The sequence below is a fragment of the Chiloscyllium plagiosum genome, unplaced genomic scaffold, assembly GCF_037043375.1.
Source record: "Chiloscyllium plagiosum isolate Xiang-an unplaced genomic scaffold, Cpla_swu_hap1 HiC_scaffold_1, whole genome shotgun sequence".
In the NCBI taxonomy this organism is placed as follows: domain Eukaryota; kingdom Metazoa; phylum Chordata; class Chondrichthyes; order Orectolobiformes; family Hemiscylliidae; genus Chiloscyllium; species Chiloscyllium plagiosum.
In genome coordinates this window covers 135,295,926-135,315,487 of record NW_028270139.1, presented here as the reverse complement: position 1 = coordinate 135,315,487, position 19,562 = coordinate 135,295,926, and the positions used below count along the sequence as shown (strand labels likewise).

Sequence of the window (19,562 nt, the reverse complement as noted above, 5' to 3'; positions counted from 1 at the left end):
CACGATGTGTAGTTGTAGTCTGTATGGATTTCAGTAAGGCCTTGATAAGGCTGCCATAGTAGGCTGCTCTGGAAGGTTAGATCGCACGGAATCTTGGGGGGAGCTGGCAAATTAGAAATACAATTGGCTTGATGGTAGGAAGCAGAAGGTAATAGTGGAAGGATGCTTGTTGGACTGGAGGCCTTACTAGTGGACTGCTTCAGGGTTCAGTGCTGAGCCCATTGCTGTTTGTCATCCAAATCATTGATATAGATAACAATGTCCAAGGCATGACACTAAAATAGGCAATATCGTAGAGAGTGAGGAAGGTTATTAGAAATTGCAGCAGGACATTGATCAGCTGGGGAAATGGGCTGAGAAATGGCAAATGGAGTTTAATATCGATAAGTGGCATTTTGGTAGTCAAATCAAGGTAGGAGTTTCATGGTGAATGGTAGGGCCTTAAGGAGTGTAGTGGAACAGGGGGATCTTGGATTTCAGGTGCACGGTTCCCTGAAAGTGGAGTCACAGGTAGACAGGGCAGTGAGGAAGGCTTTTGGCACACTGGCCTTCATCAATCAGAGCATTGAGTATAGAAGTTGAGAGGTTATGTTGCAGTGATACAGGATGTTGGTGAGGCCGCACTTGGGGTATTGTGTTCACTTTTGGTCATCTTGCTGTAGGAAGGATGTTATTAAACAGGAAAGAGTGCAGGCGAAATTTACAAGGATGTTGCCAGGACTCAACGATCTGAGTTTATGAGTAAGGTTGAACAAGCTAGGACTTTTTTTCTTCACAGCATTGGAGACTGAGGAGGAATCTTATACAAGTGTACAGGATCATGAGAGGCATGGATTGGGTGAATGCATTTTCCCAGGGTTGTGGAATCAAGGAGTAGAGGGCACTTGTTTAAAGTTAGAGGGGAAAGAATAAAAGGGAACCTGAGGGGCAATGTTTTAACACAAAGCATGATACGCATGTGGAATGAGCTGCCAGCAGAAATGGTTGAGGCTGGTACATTAACAACATCTCAAAGGCATTTGGTCAGATCCATGGATAAGAAAGGTTAGAAGGACATGGGCCACATGCAGGGATATGGGGTTATCATGGATGGCCATTTTGGTTGGCATGGGCCAAAGGGCCTATCTCTGCTGTAGGACTCTCTGACTATAATTTAAACCTTTAAAAGAAAATCTCAACAGCTGCAAGGCGAGCACAAGTAAGATGGAGTTCACTGTAATTTTCTGTCAATTAGTCATAAATGTTAAATCCAATGCATTCTGAAGTTCTGTCAGTATCAACTATTTTAAGTGCCGAAGAATTCCTAGACCTCAAATGAGAAGGATGAGAAAAATGTTTTGCGAGACTAATCTTTTGATTTCAGTATACTTTTTTGATTCCTGTAACTATGGAATCTTGCAGCTCAGGAGGTAATTTGCCTTTTGAGTCTGTGCCTTTTCTTTTGTAAGAGCCGTTCAACTGGTTCTACTCTCCTGCTCTCTCCTATTGGTTTTTAAATGACTGCCAAGATTTTCACCTTCATTGCTCTATCTCCGTATTTAACTCTATATTAATCACTCTGTCCATGAATCTAATTTGCCTTTCCTCTTTTGAATTTGTGACATCTTTTCTACTCAAGTTTAAATTAATTCTTTAACTTTGCCTTTTCCACATCATTTTAATAACCTACGTAGGTATATTTGATCATCTTATAGATGTTTACTTGGGATGTTATAAAGCTCTAAATGTCTCTCATCTTTCCTCATAACATAAATCTCCAAAACTATATCTTGTAACATTTCTTTGAATCTGGAAAGGTCCCAGAATATTACAAAACTGTAAATAGTCTCCAGCAAATCACAGCGCAAACTGGGAGAACAGCATCTCATCTTCAGACTAGGCAGTTGCAACCTTCTGGACTTCATATTGAGTTCAACACTTTGAGGTTGTGATCCCACTCTGTTTCTTCCCTTTCTTTTAGCTTGTTTCATTTTCTGTCACCATGTCTGACTGCCCCTACTCCAGTGGGACCATCTATTCTTTCCAGTTTGACATTTTGATACAATGTTCTGCCATTCTCATTCCCAACAATGCCCTTTCTTCCCCAGCTCTCCACCCCCACACTATTACATAAATGCTGTCCCCTCCATACTTCACATCAGCTCTGATGAAGAGTCATCCAGACTCAAAGTTAGCTTGCTCCCTGTCCATGGATGCTGCCTGATTGCTGTGATTTCCAGCACTTTTTGCTTTCTGTAAATATAACACCATTGTTCATGGAGGGAGATGGGAAGGAGACAACTTTAAGCCAGTTAGCCTAATAACCATCACTAGGAAAATACCAGATTCCATTATAAAGGAGGTCTTAGTAAAATGAGAAGTTTTACGGCACACTGGTGGCATTCATATCTCAGGCTCAGAGTTAAAAAATCAATAGGACACGATGGTCACAGAAGTGCATTAATAATGTGGCCAAATGGGTTGATTATCAACTAGTAAAACCTCCCACTATTCCTGATAACGGGAGGTATGAGCAGGAGAGTTTCCTGATCAGCCGTTCTCCAGAGGCCCAAAGCAAGCCATCCACAATTGTGGACAAATCAAATTCAAGTCCAAGATCACAAGCCTCCCAGGGCAAGGTGCTTGAACAGACCGTGAGTCACTGAACATATAGAAGGCCTTGATGATGCCAGGTGGAGTCAACATGATTTTTGTGAAAGCTTAAATCCTTTGAGGATGTAACAGCAGGGTTGATTGAAGGCCAACCAATAGGTGTGACTCTGTACATTTGGACTTGCAAAGTGCTATGCAAAAAATTAATCGTAAGAGATAAGTTCATGGCGTTGGGCTAATAGATAATTGGAAATTGGCTCATCAGCAGGAAACAGTCAATGAGTCATTTTCAAGTTGCAGATTAACTCATGCAGTTTACAGGGATCAGGACTGGGGCCTCAACTATTTGTGATCTATATTAACAACTGAGATGAGTAGACAGACTGTACTGTAGCCAGATTTGCTGTTCACACAAAGCTAATTAGGAAAGCAAAGCGATGTAAGTGATCAAAATTTTGGCAGATGGAAAATACAGGGTCCATGTTAGAAAGAAGGATGGAAATGCAAAGGATTATTGCTTTGTGAAACTGCAGAATGCTGCAGTACTGAGGTCTGAGTGTCTTTGTACATGAATCATAAAAAAGCTGATCTGCAGCAATAGCAAGTAATTAATAAGGCAGATGGAATGTTGGCCTTTATTACACGTACGAAAGTGGGAAAATTGCTCCAGCTGTGTGGGATATCAGTGAAACTACATCTGGAACAATGTACAGTTTTGGTCTCCTTCCTTAGTGAAGGATATTCTTGCATTAGAAGTAGGTCAGAAGAGGTTCATTTGGTTAACTCTTGGACAATGTTTCCCTCTGAGCTGCGCTACCATGCAATCATTGTGTCATTCCATGCTGACTCATCAAATAGTGTGGCTATTGATGCTCCAGGGATGAAGACATGGCTTTTGAGAAATAATTGAGCAATTTGGGCATATACTCAATGAAATTTAGAAGATTAAAAGATATTGTTATTAAACATATAAAATTCTGCGGATATTGACAAGGTAAAGAGAATGGGACAAGTTTTAAAAATGAGGTATTTCCCAGCTAATACAAAGATAAAGAAATTCTTCTGGAAGATTATTGTTGTTTAGAATTATTTTGCATGGAGAGTAGTGGAGGTTACACCATTGAACAAATTTGAGGCTGAATTAGGCAAACTTTTCATTGATTGAATCAAAGATTATTGGGAATGAAGGAAAGTGAGTGAAGGCATCAGTCCATTTAGCCATGGTCATGTTGAATGGCTAAGCAGCTTGTTGGGCTGAATGGTCTACTTCTGTTCCTTATTCTAAGTTTTTGTGGACAAAAGAACACTGTTCAGATATGCAACTCATTAAGGTGACAGCTACGAAGAGGCTGTAGCATAATTCAGTCATTGGATTTGTAATCCATCGGCTCAGGCTGATATCCTAGCAACATTGATTCAAATCTCACCTTCATAGATGGTGAAATCTGAATTGTTAGCTAATCTGAAGGCTACCAAGTAACGATTAATGATTGTCATTAAAACCCATCTAGTTCATTTTCCTTTATGGAAGAAAATCTGGTATGTTTATCTTGTCTGGCTTGAATGCGATTCCATACCTATGGCACTATTAAATGCCTTTTGCAGAACCGATGAGTTCAAGGGCAATTATTGGCACTATCTCCATGAACATTAACTTCTTCCATACTGCTCAGTAGTAACAATGTGTACTATCTATAGGATGCACTGCAGAAAGTCACCAAAGATCCTCAGACAGCACCTTCCAAACCCATAACCACTTCATCTGGAAACACAAGGGCAGCAGATCCATGGGCACACCACCACCTGCAAGATCCCCTCCAAGCCACTCACCATCCTGACATGGAAATATATCTACATTCCTTCACTGTTACTGGGTCAAATTCCTGAAATTCCCTCCCTTTGGGCATTATGGGTCAACATACAGCGTGTGGACTGTAGTGTTTCAAAATGGCAGCACTCCACCTCAAGGGCAACTTGGGACAGGTAATAAATACTGGCCGGCCAACCAGCCAGCACCACCAACTACCTACGAGCGAATGATTTTTTTTTTTTAAAAAGAGTGATTTAGAGATGGGCATCCAGTTCCAACCAACATTCTACTCAAACATAAAGAATATTCTTTCTTTTGATCAGCCATCAGCTCTTCTCCACATTTTCTTCAATCACTTGACTACTGCTTGGTCTCCCAATAATAAGAAATGGACATGCTCTTCAATGAACCTGACACACATTGACCATGGCTGCTTTTGCTGTTTTGCTATTATACTGTTTTGTCAGTATACTTCAACATGCTTGCAAAATTATTGACAGCTGCTCTGCCTTGTTTGGATTTGTTGAGCACCAAGTTTACCCAGGTGCCTAAGTCTCTTTCAGCTTTATCTTTTGCTCTTTCAACCTCATGAATGGAGTAGTTTTCCTGTTCTTTCTTCTCAGCTGCGGTAACTTTAGACATTGACGCCCTCTCACACCACCCAGTAAATGCAGTACCATGGATTGGATGTCATTGTCTGTTTTTCTAAGGAAATTTCTTATCCATAGCAAAGGAATTCATGGATATCCACCACTTTGCACTTAGCATTCCGTGATAAACTTTTATCTGGTGCCTGGTATAATAAAATACTTGCCATAGAATCCTCCCTTTCTGAATCTACATTTCTCACGGTTTATGGACTTAACAGTTGCTCCATTATTTTAGATTTTACGGTTGAACACTCAAGTGCCTGTGTTTGCCTGAGTTTTAATTTTCCTCTTTTAAACATGAGCATTATATGATCCAGTTTTCATACAGTTAGTACCTTTCCAATGTCTAGCTTTTCCTGATATTGTGCACACTTCAATCTCTTACATGGTCTCCTTTAGCATTCCTGGAGGAATATTACGGAAATGTAATGCTTTATTGTCCTTGTATCCTTTCAGGCGTGCAATTCATTTCCAGGAAGGTTTTTTTTTCCCTGATAACTCTGTTTACCAATGAAAGGCAGGTTGTTCACTAGCCAGATGTTGTATGGCAGTCCTCCTCTGTTTCAGATCTGTTTTGTTTTCTTTTGGTGGTTCTTCCCCATTTGGCAAACTTCTTGTTGGAGTTCGAAATAATTCCTATCAGTTCTACATCAGCAGCAGTACTTTTCTGTTAGACAGATTCATGTTTCATTCTGTTCAAAAGATATTATGTTGTAAAAGCATTTTTCTTGGCAGTAAATCTTTGATTCAGCTTTGAAATTATCTATATAGTGCAGGGTGGATATTCAAGTGTACTTGAGTTATTTAAACATGATCGAAATACACTTAGCGAGAAATTTGCTCTGTTGCACCATTACTAATTTATAATTTATTGTTGTTTCAGGAAAATGGGAGTGCCCTTGGCACCACTGTGATGTGTGTGGGAAACCCTCTGTAGTTTTTTGTCAATTCTGCCCCAACTCCTTCTGCAAGGATCACGAGGAAGGAACAATGTTCAGGTCCACAACTGATGGACGTGCTTGCTGCTGCGAACATGACCACTGCAACATGGCAGATCCTCTGGAACGATGCAAAAACCTGGAGACCAATCCTTCTCTGAATGAGACAGTGAAGTTAGAGTCCAAGAATCCCAAAACCAGCAATCATATGCCAGTTGAAAAAGCACAGTGAATTATTTGAACTGTAGACACTATTGGAGATTGGATGTTGATTGATGAATATTATCACAGGCACTCCACACAACTTGTCATATAAAGAACTGTTTGCAGGGAAAGGCACTCTTGATTCGGCTGAGCCATCTCCAGCAGTTCTTAACTGCATCTGCACTGATAATTCAAGACACTGACTCCAGGATTCACGCGTATCCAGGACAGCAAAACTACACAGCATTATATCAACACTGGGAATCTTTGAAACTGTCCCTCCTATGAAATATTGAAAGTAGGAGGTAGATTTAAAAGACCAAATTACAAAATGGGATTGGAAGTAGAAAAAATAGCATTTATCAGTGATTAAAAGTGTTAGAAATATGATACTGAAAAAAATGACACTATTAGTTGCTCTTCATTGTGTTTGTATGCCTTAGTGTAGTTTACATTAATAGTTCAGTATCTTTTGTAACTCTGCTGGTCTTTATTGCAGTGCATAGATAATCATTCGTTCAATGTTTTAAAATACCTTCTCTTCAGGGCTGTTTGAACTGTTTAGTGTGTGGCTGCAGGGATTGAAACTGTATTACTGTAACCAGTAAATGCAGCAATTTTGTGGGTATTTACTGGAAAAACTCTGGTCAGGCAAGTTTTATTTAAACCAATTGTAATAGTAACAAATTATGTTTAATCAGTTATGTCCCAAACTGTGAACCATGTTCACCTCAATTGAAAATAATTTAGATTGGTGTTTGTTTTTGGTTTCTGTTTTGTTCATCCATTGGAGATTCTCAGAGCTTTCTCAAATTTTGTCATTGCAAGATCCTATGAGAAGGAAACAAACTGTGTTTATAGATCATCGTGTTATGTTCTTTAAACTCTGCTCACAGAGTTCAGCCTCCACTTTTCTTAACTTCTGTACTGTGTATTCCCATACTACTTTTGTTGCTCTGTCAAGGGTCCAAGAGTAGCCAGTGTGCAGCAGAAAAGCTACCAAATTTATTAATGTTAAATGTCAACAAACCAGTTTGTTGGTACATTTTTACAATTATATTTCTCAATTATATATTGTCCACATCATTACCTTTGCCTTCATTTGACAGGCATGGCTGCCAGCTTGAGAATTCCTCTTGGGATGACAAATGAAATTCAATGGCAAGTTGCAAGATGAAAATAATGTGTTTCATCTCACTGACTCGATACACTATTCCACTCTTGCTGTCACATTGCATTATCGCTTAGGTCAGTGTGTATTATTCTGTAAAACTTTTATTTGAATTCACTGGATGAAGTTTGGAACATCCGCAATTCAGATTCACTGAGCACAAAATGTCAATTGCCAAAACCAGAACTGAAGATTCACTACTGTCAATTCATGTAATCTGTTGTATTAGGGAGCATAACGTCTCCCTTCTGCAGTGTCTGCCTAGACTATCAAGAAGTTGATCAATCCAATGCAACATTCCAAGGTTGAACAGTGTCTCTGCCACCTATCTAGATTATTTTGTTGCTTGGGTCTCTACTTGTGAAATTGTTTTCCATCTGCTAGTGCAGTTATTTTTCTTAAAGTATCAAGCCAGTCAAAAAGTGGTCATTAAGTTGATAACTGGCTTTTGATTTCAATTCCATTGTGCACTTTGTAGCCAATCACCTTGATTGGTTTCATTATCCACCCCAATGGAAATACTCAGGATGGTGTTCTGCTTTCCTGGATTGTTGTGAAAGGTACTGTTATGTTAACAATTTTGTGTACTTGTAATACAGTTAGTTTTAGTGCAGAAATAATTGTATTTGTGAAAAATATGTTTATACTTGCTGCGTGAAGCGACTAATAGTGATTGGAGAACTGTGGGCGACTGAATTAAGTGCTGCATGCATTAGTCAGCTCAAAGTAATAGTGTTTAGAATTTACCCCTAAAGAGAAAAAGCAGGATCCTGAATTGAAGATAATTTTGAATTTTCAAGATAAGGATAGACTGAATAAGATATTTGAGAGGAGCTTTTCAAATTTTTGCCTCCAGTTTTGAGCGAATTGTTGACAGTACAATTACAGGGAATCCATTAGTTTTGGAATAAAAACATCCAAGTAGCTCCTTTTGTACAACATTGGTCTTAGCAGTGTTAGGATTTTCACATCCAGAAGCAAATTACAGTTAGTCTTTAAGCCAACATTTCCTCACATCTTGGCCAGGCTACCAGATTCTTTGAATCTGAAGACATAACTGTTTATGCAAACCTAAGCTGACACTGAGAATGTACTTCCTATCAGATAACAATTGTTGTTGATGACACAAATATAACTATATTTCAGACTATTCATAGATATTGGGCAGAAAATTGATGCTAAGCTAAATCATGGTGATATGTTGAATAACTACAGTATGATTTTGCTCAGGATTTAAAAATGGCCTCTTCTGACTGAGTTTAGTCCATAAGCACTTGTGTTTGCAGTAACTTCAGTTTGATCAGTGAAAATACTTTTGTTCTTGTGAAGTTAAAGGGTAAATTTTCAGAGAAATGTTATGAACTCAAGCTTATTTAAAGCAGACATTCGCATTTTGCATTGCAAACCAATTTGCAAGCCTAAAACAGGTGTCAGGGGCCACGAGATAAGTAAATGAGGTCTAACGACTGTTTCAAATGCTCTTGCAAAAATTGGACAGCAGTGAACAAGATACGCAATAGACTTTACCAGTTTAGATTTCTTTAACTGCTAAGTAAAGATGATTTCCCTCAGAAAATTTCTCTGAAGGCAGGAATAAGAGTCCCATTTGGGAGTCCTTCCTGCTTGCACAGTGCCAATTCTTAATCTGATGTGCCCAGATGAGTTTCACCCCCTTAAAAGATTTTATGGGTGAAATTGATCTTTACCAGAAGTGTAAAACATGTTCAGGTCATCGGCCACTGTGAAAAGATAAGTTCTGAGCTCTGACTACTGTAATAAACAGACCAAATTTCACCCATGATGTTTAACATGTTTGAACTTAGCCTAGTGTTGAAACTGATGTTCAATGGGATTTTATTTGAACTTCACTTGATTCAGATAAGCTTGAATATATACTATAATTTCTCTAAACTGGTTTATAAATGTTTAAATCTAGGCAACAACTAAGTGTCTTGAGTTCATGGTCTTATTGATGGGACATTACATTACTGAAGCTGCTGTATGCTTTTTTTTTCCACTGTGCACCTCAACAAGATTTTATTTTTTGAAATTTTGTATTAAAAACTTGCTTACCTAGATTTGCAGCCCATCATTTAAATGTTGACGTTACTTTTGTGGCTGAGAGCAACCTCAACCATAAAGGTGTGCCTCCCCAGATATTGGTATTAGATTTTCTCTACTTTTAATAAATGGTCAGGTTTTGTTGATATGGACATTTTTCAAAATCTGCGCACCAAGAAATGCAATAAATAGCGAGGATTCTAAGTGACTTCAGAATGCTATACTGACAGGTGGGGTAAGTTTCCAAAAGGTAATTAGTAGGTGCTACACAACAAGGGCATGTGGAGTCAGAGGTGGGTAAAGGATTAGTTAATGAGCGAGAAGCAAAAAGAATAATTTTCCAAATTAGCAGGCTGTGATTAATGGAGTGGCATATCTCAGCTATTTACAGACTAAAGCCATAATTGGTAGAGGCAGACAGATTTGTACCTGGATTTGCTGAGCATACAAAGCTTAGCGGGAATATAAACTAAGGATGACCAGGGGTTACAATAGAGCAGTGAGTGGGCAACATATTGTGTGACAATTGGATGACATTAGGGGAAAATGTGAGGTTATTCACTTTAGTCACAAAAAAGGAAACCAGAGTATTTTTAAAATATGAAATTTGTGAGTGTTGATGTTTAGAGGTATTTGAATGCATTTGTACAAGCGGATAATTGGCTTCAGGTACAGCAAGCATTTTAGGAGAGCAGATACTACGTTCGTGTTTATTACAAGTAGAGTGGAATACAAGAATTAAAAAATTCCTCAGGTTTCAGCTGCTTTGGTCAGACCACAGCTGAAGTGCAGTGTGTAATTTTGATCTATATGTTTAAGGAAGGGCACACTTGCATTGAAGGTAGTACAGCAAAGATTGACTAAATTGTTTCCAGTGATATAATGTTGTCCTGTGATTATAGGCTGAATAAATTTGGCCTATATTCTCTGGAATTTAGAAAAATTAGACTTGATTTTGTTAAAACAAAAAAAGTCTGAAATGAATGGACATGGTTGACACTGACCAGTTGTTTGCCTTTTTGGGGAATCAAGAACACCTGGGTGGTGCATAGGTTCACAGAGAAACCAAGGGGAAAGTGAGCAGAAAATTGGACTTGAAGTCTGAAGATCAGCTATGATTATATTAATTGACTGAGCAATCTCAACAAGCTGAAAGTCTGCCCATAGTTCTTGTGGGTAGTTACGTGGCAGATGAAAATTAATATGAAGAGAAATGAAGGGATGCATTTTGAAGGGAAGAATTCGGCATTTTCAACTAAATGGTACACATCAAAAGTTTCGCAGGAATAGAGACATGGGAAATGTGTGTACATTTCTTCCAAGATGGCAGGGCAAGTTCAGGCTGCTTTTTGAATAGACATGCAGGATCAGTGCATTTCATAAAAGCATGGGAGTATAAAAGCAAGGAAGTTTTATTAAACTTCAGTAAATTTCTGAATAGGGTATGGTGGAGTATTTTGTCTAATTTTAGAACCACATTTTGGGAAGGATTTAAAGGACTTTGAAGGTTGCAAAGGAGATTTACTGAAATGGCAAGGATGAATGAGAGGGGAAGTGAAGAGGAATTATTCTTGGAACAGACATTTCAAGGGATAGTAAATTGACTAAAAGGAAAACTTTCCAATAGAAAAAGAAGACCGTTTAAATGTATTTGTCAAGAGTAAGTGGAGTTAGGAATTGTTTTATGCATGTGTTCTAATAGTTTAGAAAGCACTAATAAAAGACAGATGAAAGGGAATCAGATACATCTTCAAAGGGGGAGAAGAAGTTGAGTTAGGGGAACAGTACAAATGGAACAAAGCTGATATCTATTTCAAGCTGTTAGGACAGACTTTATGGAATAAAAGTTGTTTGCTGTACATTTCTATTTTGTAGACAACAATTTAATGCATCTACTCAGTGTTGGTCAATGGAAATTTTGTGCAATTTGTGTTTGGCTAATTTCAGCAAGCAAGCACATTTTAAGTTTGTCTTTGCATCATTTATTTCAGTTATGTGTTAGTGAAAATTATCTTTTTTTATTGAAGTAGTTGATAAACACTTGTATTCTTATGAGTGGAAAGTAATGATAGTCATTAGAATTCACGTTTGGGCTTGAGGACAAAGAACCCTAGGACAAAGTTGCTCACTTGCTTGAGGACTACACAGGGCATATCAAATGGTGTGGGAAACCAAACTTGTAAGAGAGAATTCTGACTGGTGTAGAGAGTTTTCATAAAAAGGGTGCTTCTGGAAAAAATGCTAAATCAGAATTTGTCTCAGGTGGGAATTTGGTGCAGGGAGCGAAGGAGGTCCTGCTTTTTATTTTTGTTTTATCTCCATCAGCATTTTCTGTGCCTCCAAGAAACTAAATTGCTGATGCTGTACAAAATTAACTAATCAAATAAATAAATAATGTTGAAGTGACTGGGAAGGTGGTATGCCATGCTGCAACATGGGCAATCTTTCAGAGAACATTGCAATTGCAGGGAAAATCTCAATTCTCCGCCTGCAACTCAAGCCACCTTAGAATTTTTGAACTAGTGTTCAAGTCTCCGACGCAAAGGGACATCTTGGAATTTGCGGTCTTGTGTGGTCGCATTGCCAGACATTTATCTAGGTATCAATGGTCAGGAACAGATAGTATAGGCAAGTAGAATCCAGATTTCCAAAGTCTTTGATAAGCTGCCACATTTTATTTTGGAAAAAAGGTTACTACATAAGAGAACGGCTTGAGGTTATGGATGAAAATATTAGCATTAGTAGAGAATTGGTGACCTTGGAAATGGGTGGGATAAATGGGTCATTTTTAAATTGGCAGTCTGTAACTGCTGGAGGATTTATAAACTTTTAATAACTTGATGAGGGGAAGGCGTATATTGTAGCCAAATTTGCCAAAGATGTAAAGACTGATGAGAAGGTAAATTGTAAGGTATAAGTAGTCTGCAGAAGTCTTTTGGCTGTGAGTGCAAAACCTTTTACCCAGTTGGAGTAGAAAGTGAGAAATGTAATGCTATTTACTTTGATAGGTTTACAAAAGCAATATTTAAGTGGAGACTACAAAATATTACAGCACAGAGCAATCTGGGTATCCTCATTCATGTTTCATTAACTTAGCATGTAGGTGCAGTAAATGATCAGGAAGGCAAATGAAATGTTGGTCCTTATTATAGGGGAGAATGAAGAATAACAGCCATAGAGGGCATTAGTGAGACCATACAAGAAATGCTATTTGTGGGGCAGTTAGCTCAGTTGGTTGGACAGCTCGTTTGCATTGCAGAGTCACCCCAACAGTTCAGGTTCAACCCTACACCTGCTGAGGCCACCACAAAAGTCACACCTTCTGAACCTTGCCCTTGCCTAAGCCATGGTGACTCTCAGCTTAAACTCTCCATCAGGTGCCTCTCTAATGAAATAGCAGATGGTGCTCTGAAACTGTGGCAACCTTTTTTTTTACTTTTACCATGTACAATTTTGTTTATCTTATTTAAGGTATGATGTAGCTAGATTTGGAGATAGCTTAGAGAGGATCATGAGTTTGATTGCTGGGTTTAAGGGGCTGCCATGTGGAGAAAGGATGACCAAGTTGGGCCTGCTTGTTGAAATCTTGAAAAATTGTAGATGGTAACATCCTTGTAAATCTTTTCAATCCTTTCCTATTGCAGGGAGGCAAGAATTGAGTGCAATATTTTAAAAGTGGGCTCACCATTGTCCTGTTCAGCTGTAAAATGACATCCCAATTACTTAGTGCACTGACCAGTGAGGACAAGTGTGTCAAACGCTGCCTTCACCACCTTGTCTGTAACTCCACTTTCAAGGAACTAAGCACCTGCATTCCTAGGTCCCTTTGGCAGCACTCCCCAGGGTCTTATCACTAAGTGTGTAAGTCCTGCCCTGATTTGCCTTATCAAAATGGAATACCTCACATGTATGTAAATTAAACTCCAACTGCCACTCATCTACCCATTGGCCTGTCCAGTTGTATTCTCAGATAATCATCTCTGACCACTGCACCATCAATTTTGGTGTCATCTGTAAATGTACTAAACATACCTCCTATACTCACATCCAAACAATTTATATAAATGACAACAATCAGTGGACCCAGCACCAACCTTTGCAGAACGCCATTGGTCACAGCCCTCCAGTTTGAAACTCCACCATCACAGTCTGTTTCCTATCTTCCAGCCAACTTTGAATCCAGTTGGCTAAGGCTGATATTAGATCAGAAATCTATCTACAGCCAAGCTTTGGTCTTTGGTTGACATGCAGGAGATTCTATGATCAGGACATCTATGATCTTATTCGATGTCAGAGCAGGCACAAGGGACTGCAACTATTTCTTACATAGTAACCGGAGGTGCTTTTGCTCTTGACTTTGGCCAAGAGGCATTTGCTATCTGTATAAATGAGAACAGTCTGGGATGGGTGTGGAAGCCGTTCAAGTAGGAGGTGAAATGGAATGTGGTCATTATTGGAGACAGTGTAGACAGCTTCAACCAGGTACCTAATAAAGGTTATGTTGTCTGCCTAAATTAAAGACATTCACAACTCAAAAGAAACGTCAAGTAAGAGAACTGGGATCTAGTAGTCTGGTTTCTATATATGTTAGGTACCCAGGTAAAACGAGAAATAACGTTCTGTTGAGAGAGTTTGAGAAGTCAAGGTCCAATTTTAAGCAGAGTTAAACTCATTCAGTCATGTGCTAATTGCAATAGATCAAACAAATTAGAGAATTAAATGCATAGCTCAAAGTGGTGGGAAGTACTGAGAATTACAGAGACACTGAATAATACAGGTGACCGTGGTTGCGGGCAAAAACAGTCCAGGAACATATTTAGAAAAGATAGGCAGAATGTTATAGAAGGGATCATAACCTGGCATGCAAGGATAGCAAAAAAGACCATGGATGTATAGGAGCAGAATTATGCATTTTGACCCATTGAGTCTGCACTGCTTTTCAATCATTGCTGATATGTTTCTCAACTGCATTCTGCTGCCTTCTCCCCATAACCCTTTGTCCCTGACCAATGAAGAATCTATCCATCTCAATTTTAAATGTATTCACTGGCTTTACGGAAGATTGTGGAGACTCGATTCAGCACCCTTTGGCTATAGAAATTCCTCCTCACCTCCAGTTCTCAAGAACTGTGCTTCCACTGAGACTTTGCCTTCAGATCCTAGTATTTCCAATGAGTGGAAACATCATCCACTCTATCCAGGACTCTCAGTATCCTGGAAGTTTCAATGTGATTCTTTTCTAAACTCCATTGAGTGCAAAATTGGAGTCTTTGACCATTCCTGCTATGATAAGCCCTACATTCCTAGGATAACCTTTGGGAACCTCCTCTCAACCCACTCCAAGGCTAGCATATCCTGCTTTAAAAACAAAGCCTAGAACTGCTTCCTATATTCCAAACATGGTCGAACCAAAACTTTATACAGCATCAGCAGGACTTTCCTGCTCTTGTATTCTACATTCTCACAACTGTCCCAAGATGATCAGGAAGTAGAAATGTGATGATGGTCAGGAAAGGCTGGTGGAGGTACTTCATAGGCCTACCATTGGTGGGTAGAACATTAAACAAAACAAAATTCCAACTGTAATAATGTGGGGGACTAATTTTCAGAGACTAGGACCAATTACATTTGCAATGGTGGTCAGGAGACGGTATATAGAAAGATTGCATCCAATTTCCTGCAACAATATCTTACACAATCAAAAAGGGACCAAGCTGTTTTGAATATGCTTAGAATGTTGTAAACAATATTTGTCGTTATAAAGACTAAGAGTGCTTTAGAAACCAGCCGTGGTCAATCAAAAAGTTGATTTCTTTTTTCAAGAAAAAAATGAGTAAACCACCAAGGGATGTAAAAATAAATTGCAAGAGCTTTTACAAATACATACGAAAAAGTAGCTAAAGTAAACATTGATTCCCTTTGTGGAGAATCTGTGGTGTAGTGACAATGTCATGAGACTGCTAAACCAAAGTCCCTATTCTTCTAGGAACATGAATTTGAATCCCACCATAGCTGATGGCGAAAATTGAATTCAATAAATCTCGAAGGGCTGAGTGGCAGATGGAGTTTAGTTTAGATAAATGTTAGATGTATTTTGGTAATACAAATCAGGGCACGACTTATATAGTTAATGATAGGGCCCATGGGAATGTTGCTGAACAAAGGGACCTAAGGGTGTAGATTCATAGTTCCTTGAAACTGGAGTCACAGCTAGATAGGGTAGCAAAGGAGGCGTTTGTTACACTTGCTTTAATTGGTCAGTGGATTGAGTATAGGAGTTGGGATGTCATGTAGCTGGAAAAGACATTGGTGAGACCACTTTTAGAATACTGCATACAATTCTGATCACCCTGCTATAGTAAAGATGTTAAATTTGAAAGATTTACAGGGATGTTGCTGGGACTGGGCAGTTTGAGCTATAGGGAGAGGGTGAATAGGCTGGGGCTATTTTCCCTGGAGTGTCAGATGCTGAGGGATGACCTTGTAGGGGTTTATAAAATCATGAAGGCATGGATAGGGTGAATAGTAAAGGTCTTTTCCTCAGCGTCGGGAAGTCCAAAAATATAGGACAGAGGATTAAGGTGAGGGGAAAGATTTATTAAAAGGACCTAAGGGGCAACTTTTTCATACAGAGGGGGTGATACATGTATGGAACGAGCTACTAGAGGAAGCAGTGGAGTGGGTGCAATTACAACATTTAAAAGGCATTTGTGAATGGGTACAAGAATAGGCAGGGTTCAGAAGATTATGAGCGAAATGCTGACAAATGAGTCTAGATCAGTTTAGGATATCTGGTTGGCATGGATGGGTTGGACCAAAAGGGTCTGGTGAGAATCTGGAATACAAAATATATTGTCCTGCTCTGATGAGCCTTATCAAAATGCAACATCTCACATTAATCTGTGTAATTCTACGACTCTAAGTAAAGAAAACCTTGTCCATGGGAACTATGTCATTTGTCAATAACTATCTGGTTTATTAATGTTCTTTAAAGAAGGAAATCTGCCATCTTTACCTGATTTGTAACAACATGGTTGACTTTTAAGTCCTCTGAGACAGTTTCTTAAGATTTGGGGTAAATAAGGTCTGGGCAATAAATATTAGCACAGTGAGCTGTTTTTTTTTAAATGGCAGAAACAGGTAACATTCTCATAAGTAAATGAACAGAGATGTTAAATATTTTATCCACATTGTAACATTAGAAATCTCAAATTACACACTGAAAACAGGGCTGAGAAGATAACCTTCAAGTCGTTGCTGTGAGGTCAGCAGAAAAAAAACTGATAAACTTAAGGGAATGAAAGCTAACAGATGCCCAGGACTTCGTCTCAGACATCCTAGGGATCTAAAGCAATAGTTGCACACACTGCCTAGGCTTTTGAATGGTCACAGCAGTTTAAAAGTTAATGAATATTACTCTCCAGGAAAGGGAGGGAGAAAATAGGAAACTATAGACCAATTAGCCTGAGATTAATTGTGAGAAAAAGTTTCTTGTTAAGGAAGGTGTACTGCTCTTAGAAAATAATGGTATGATCTACAGAGTTAATATGGATTTAGGGAAGGAAATCTCATAATGTTGAGTAGTTAACTATTCTGGCAAATTAAAGGAAGTTAGTAGATGTAGGAAGCATAAATCTCCAAAATACATGCAATAAGGAGTCAAACAAAAGGTTAATGCATAAGATGAGGGCTCTTGGAGTTGAAGGTGATATGTTAGCAGAGCTGGAAGATTGATTAGCGGAATATGGTAAATGAAACATATTCAAGTTAGCAGGTTTTAACCAGTCAAGTTAAAAGAAAAATGAACTGCAAATGCTGGAAATTGGAAACAAAAACAAATTGCTAAGAAAGTTCAGCAGGTCAGCGACCTAAGATGTTAACTCTGCTTTCTCTCCATAGACGCTGCCTGACCTGCTAAGTTTTCCCAGCAATTTCTGTTTTTGTTTATAACCGGTGGAGTGCTGGGGTCACAACTATTTGCGATCTTTATTAATAGACATTTGAAGAGACTAAATAATGTATCCATAAGTCTGGTAACAATATGCAACTACATAGAAATGTAAGCTGTCATGAGGACACATGCAAATAATTTTAAACAAGTTGGCTCAGTGGTCAACATAGAGTAATATAATTAGAAATAAGGATATATTAAAATTGTTTTTTTAAAGTTATGCAACTTGTAAATATTCATGTTCAAAGAAGTATTGGCATACTTGCACAAGGAATAAAATGTTAGCAAACTGCAATCAGAAATAATTTGGGGGCAAATGTAACATTGACCATTATTGTGAGGGACTAAGTACATAAATGTGCCAGTCTTGCTGTGATTGGATGAGGACTTTGATAAGGCCATATCTGGAGTGTTGTAGTTTTGCTTCCCATGTGTTAGGAAGAATATGCTTGCCTTAGACGTGCACGGAGGTTTACTCAATTATTTCAGGATTATTTGGTTTTATGAAATGAAGAATTGCAGGTACTGGAGAACTGAAGCAAGCAAAGACAGAAATTACTGAAGAAACTCAGCAGGACTGGCGGCATCTGTGGAGGGAAATCAGAGTTAATCCTTTGAGTTCTGTGACCCTTCAGAACTAGAAGCAGTGAGCAAAAGGTAGTATTTAAGCTGATGGAAAGGAGGGGTGTGCAGATAGGGAGCCCAAAGAGAAAGAAGGGGAGATGGACAAAGGGATTGTTGATTGTAGACCAGAAAAGGAGGGAAGCTAGATAGGTGATAATGAAGACTATAAATAGTTGAAAATTGAAGCAACCTCCTTTGTCCCTTCCCTTGTCAATATTCTACAGGGACTATTCCCTTGGGACAGCCTGATCCACCTCTCCATTCTCAGCACCTTCCCATGCAATCACAGAAGGTTTTGTTTAACTCATTCACCAGGATGAGGGCATCATTGGCTTGGCCAAAATTTATTGACCATTAGTCAGGACCAGGTAAGGATGCAAGTTTCCTTCCATAAAGGAAATTCATGAACCAGATGGATTTTTCTGACAATCCTCAGTGGATTCATGGTCATCATTTAGACTCAATTCCATATTTTTATTGAACTCCAGTTTTGTCATCTGCCATGAACCTGGGAACCCAGAACATTACCTGGTTCTCTGGTAATAAGACCACTAGGACATTGTGCCCAAGGTGCAACACTTGCCTGTTTACCTCATGTCTCCTCACCATCCAAGATCTCCGACACGCCTTCGAAGTGAAACCTACAATTCAATCCGGTCTGCAGAATTTGCCACTCCATTCCGTTTCCTGTACACAGGGGTGATGAAGCAAAGATGGGGTGACTGTTGTACAGAACACCTACATTCTGTCGGTAAAAATGACTCCAAGCTTTCCGTTGCCTGCCGCTTCAACACACCACCCTCTCTCTCTTTCTCCCACCCCACTTTCCACCTATCAGCTGACACATTCCCCCATTATCAATTTAAATTCAAAGCAACTTTTCCTTGCTGTTGCTAGTTCTGAAGAAGACTCAGATTTCAATGTTAACCCTATTCTCTCTCGCTGCACGTGCTGCCAGACCTGCTGGGTTTCTGCCTCCATTTCTGTTGTTCTGAAATAAATGTCTTAACTCGTTTTTTAATCTTTAGAATTCTCTACTACAGCAGGTGTGGCTGCTTCATATTGAACAGTCTCAAGGCTGAAGTGCATAGATTTTTGTTTTCAGGAAACTGATATTTATGAGGAGCTGTAAGGAAAATTTTAATTGGGCAGAAGATTCTGCTCGCACTTCTGAGTCCATATGGTGTTCAGTTTCTTATATTCTTACATGGGAATGTGCAGTAAATGTTGATCAGGTTTATGTGGAATGTCACACATTTATCAAGTTATAATGGATTATTATATAAAAGGATGATTGCAGTTCATTGCACAAATATTGAGCGATGTGTATATAAAAGCTGGAGTAGGCACGTGAATGATAGGAAAACTATTGGAAAAAAGTAGTGAAGGAGAATATTAATCTTCATTTAGAGGGGCACCATTTGATCAGGGATTGTCAAAATGACTGTTAGAGGGAGATCACGCCAAATAAATTTGATTGAATTTCTTGAGCTTAAGTTTTTAGATGAGGGCAGGACAGTTGTAGTTTATTTGGATTTGAGGAAGGCCTTTAACAAAATCC

At 38.9% G+C, this 19,562-nt stretch overlaps 1 protein-coding gene and 1 long non-coding RNA gene across 7 annotated transcripts in view; one reads left to right on the top strand and one right to left on the bottom strand.

Annotated features, from left to right (window-relative positions):
- Nucleotides 1–9,443, top strand: part of LOC122560590 (histone-lysine N-methyltransferase NSD2) — a 151,567-nt gene extending 142,124 nt beyond the window's left edge. For all 4 annotated transcript variants that reach the window (XM_087990979.1, XM_043711508.2, XM_043711417.2 and 1 more), the window contains exon 23: nucleotides 5,936–9,443. In XM_087990979.1, the coding sequence (XP_087847105.1) occupies nucleotides 5,936–6,222 (287 nt within the window). In that variant the 3' untranslated portion in view covers nucleotides 6,223–9,443. The remainder of the gene's footprint in view (nucleotides 1–5,935) is intronic.
- The window catches only part of LOC122560874 (uncharacterized), a 45,980-nt gene that overhangs the window by 10,250 nt on the left and 16,168 nt on the right, over nucleotides 1–19,562 (bottom strand). For 2 of the 3 annotated variants that reach the window (XR_015758326.1, XR_015758325.1), the window contains one exon: nucleotides 18,585–18,688. This is a non-coding gene — a long non-coding RNA (uncharacterized LOC122560874). The remainder of the gene's footprint in view (nucleotides 1–18,584; nucleotides 18,689–19,562) is intronic. The other variant, XR_015758327.1, reaches the window with a different exon arrangement.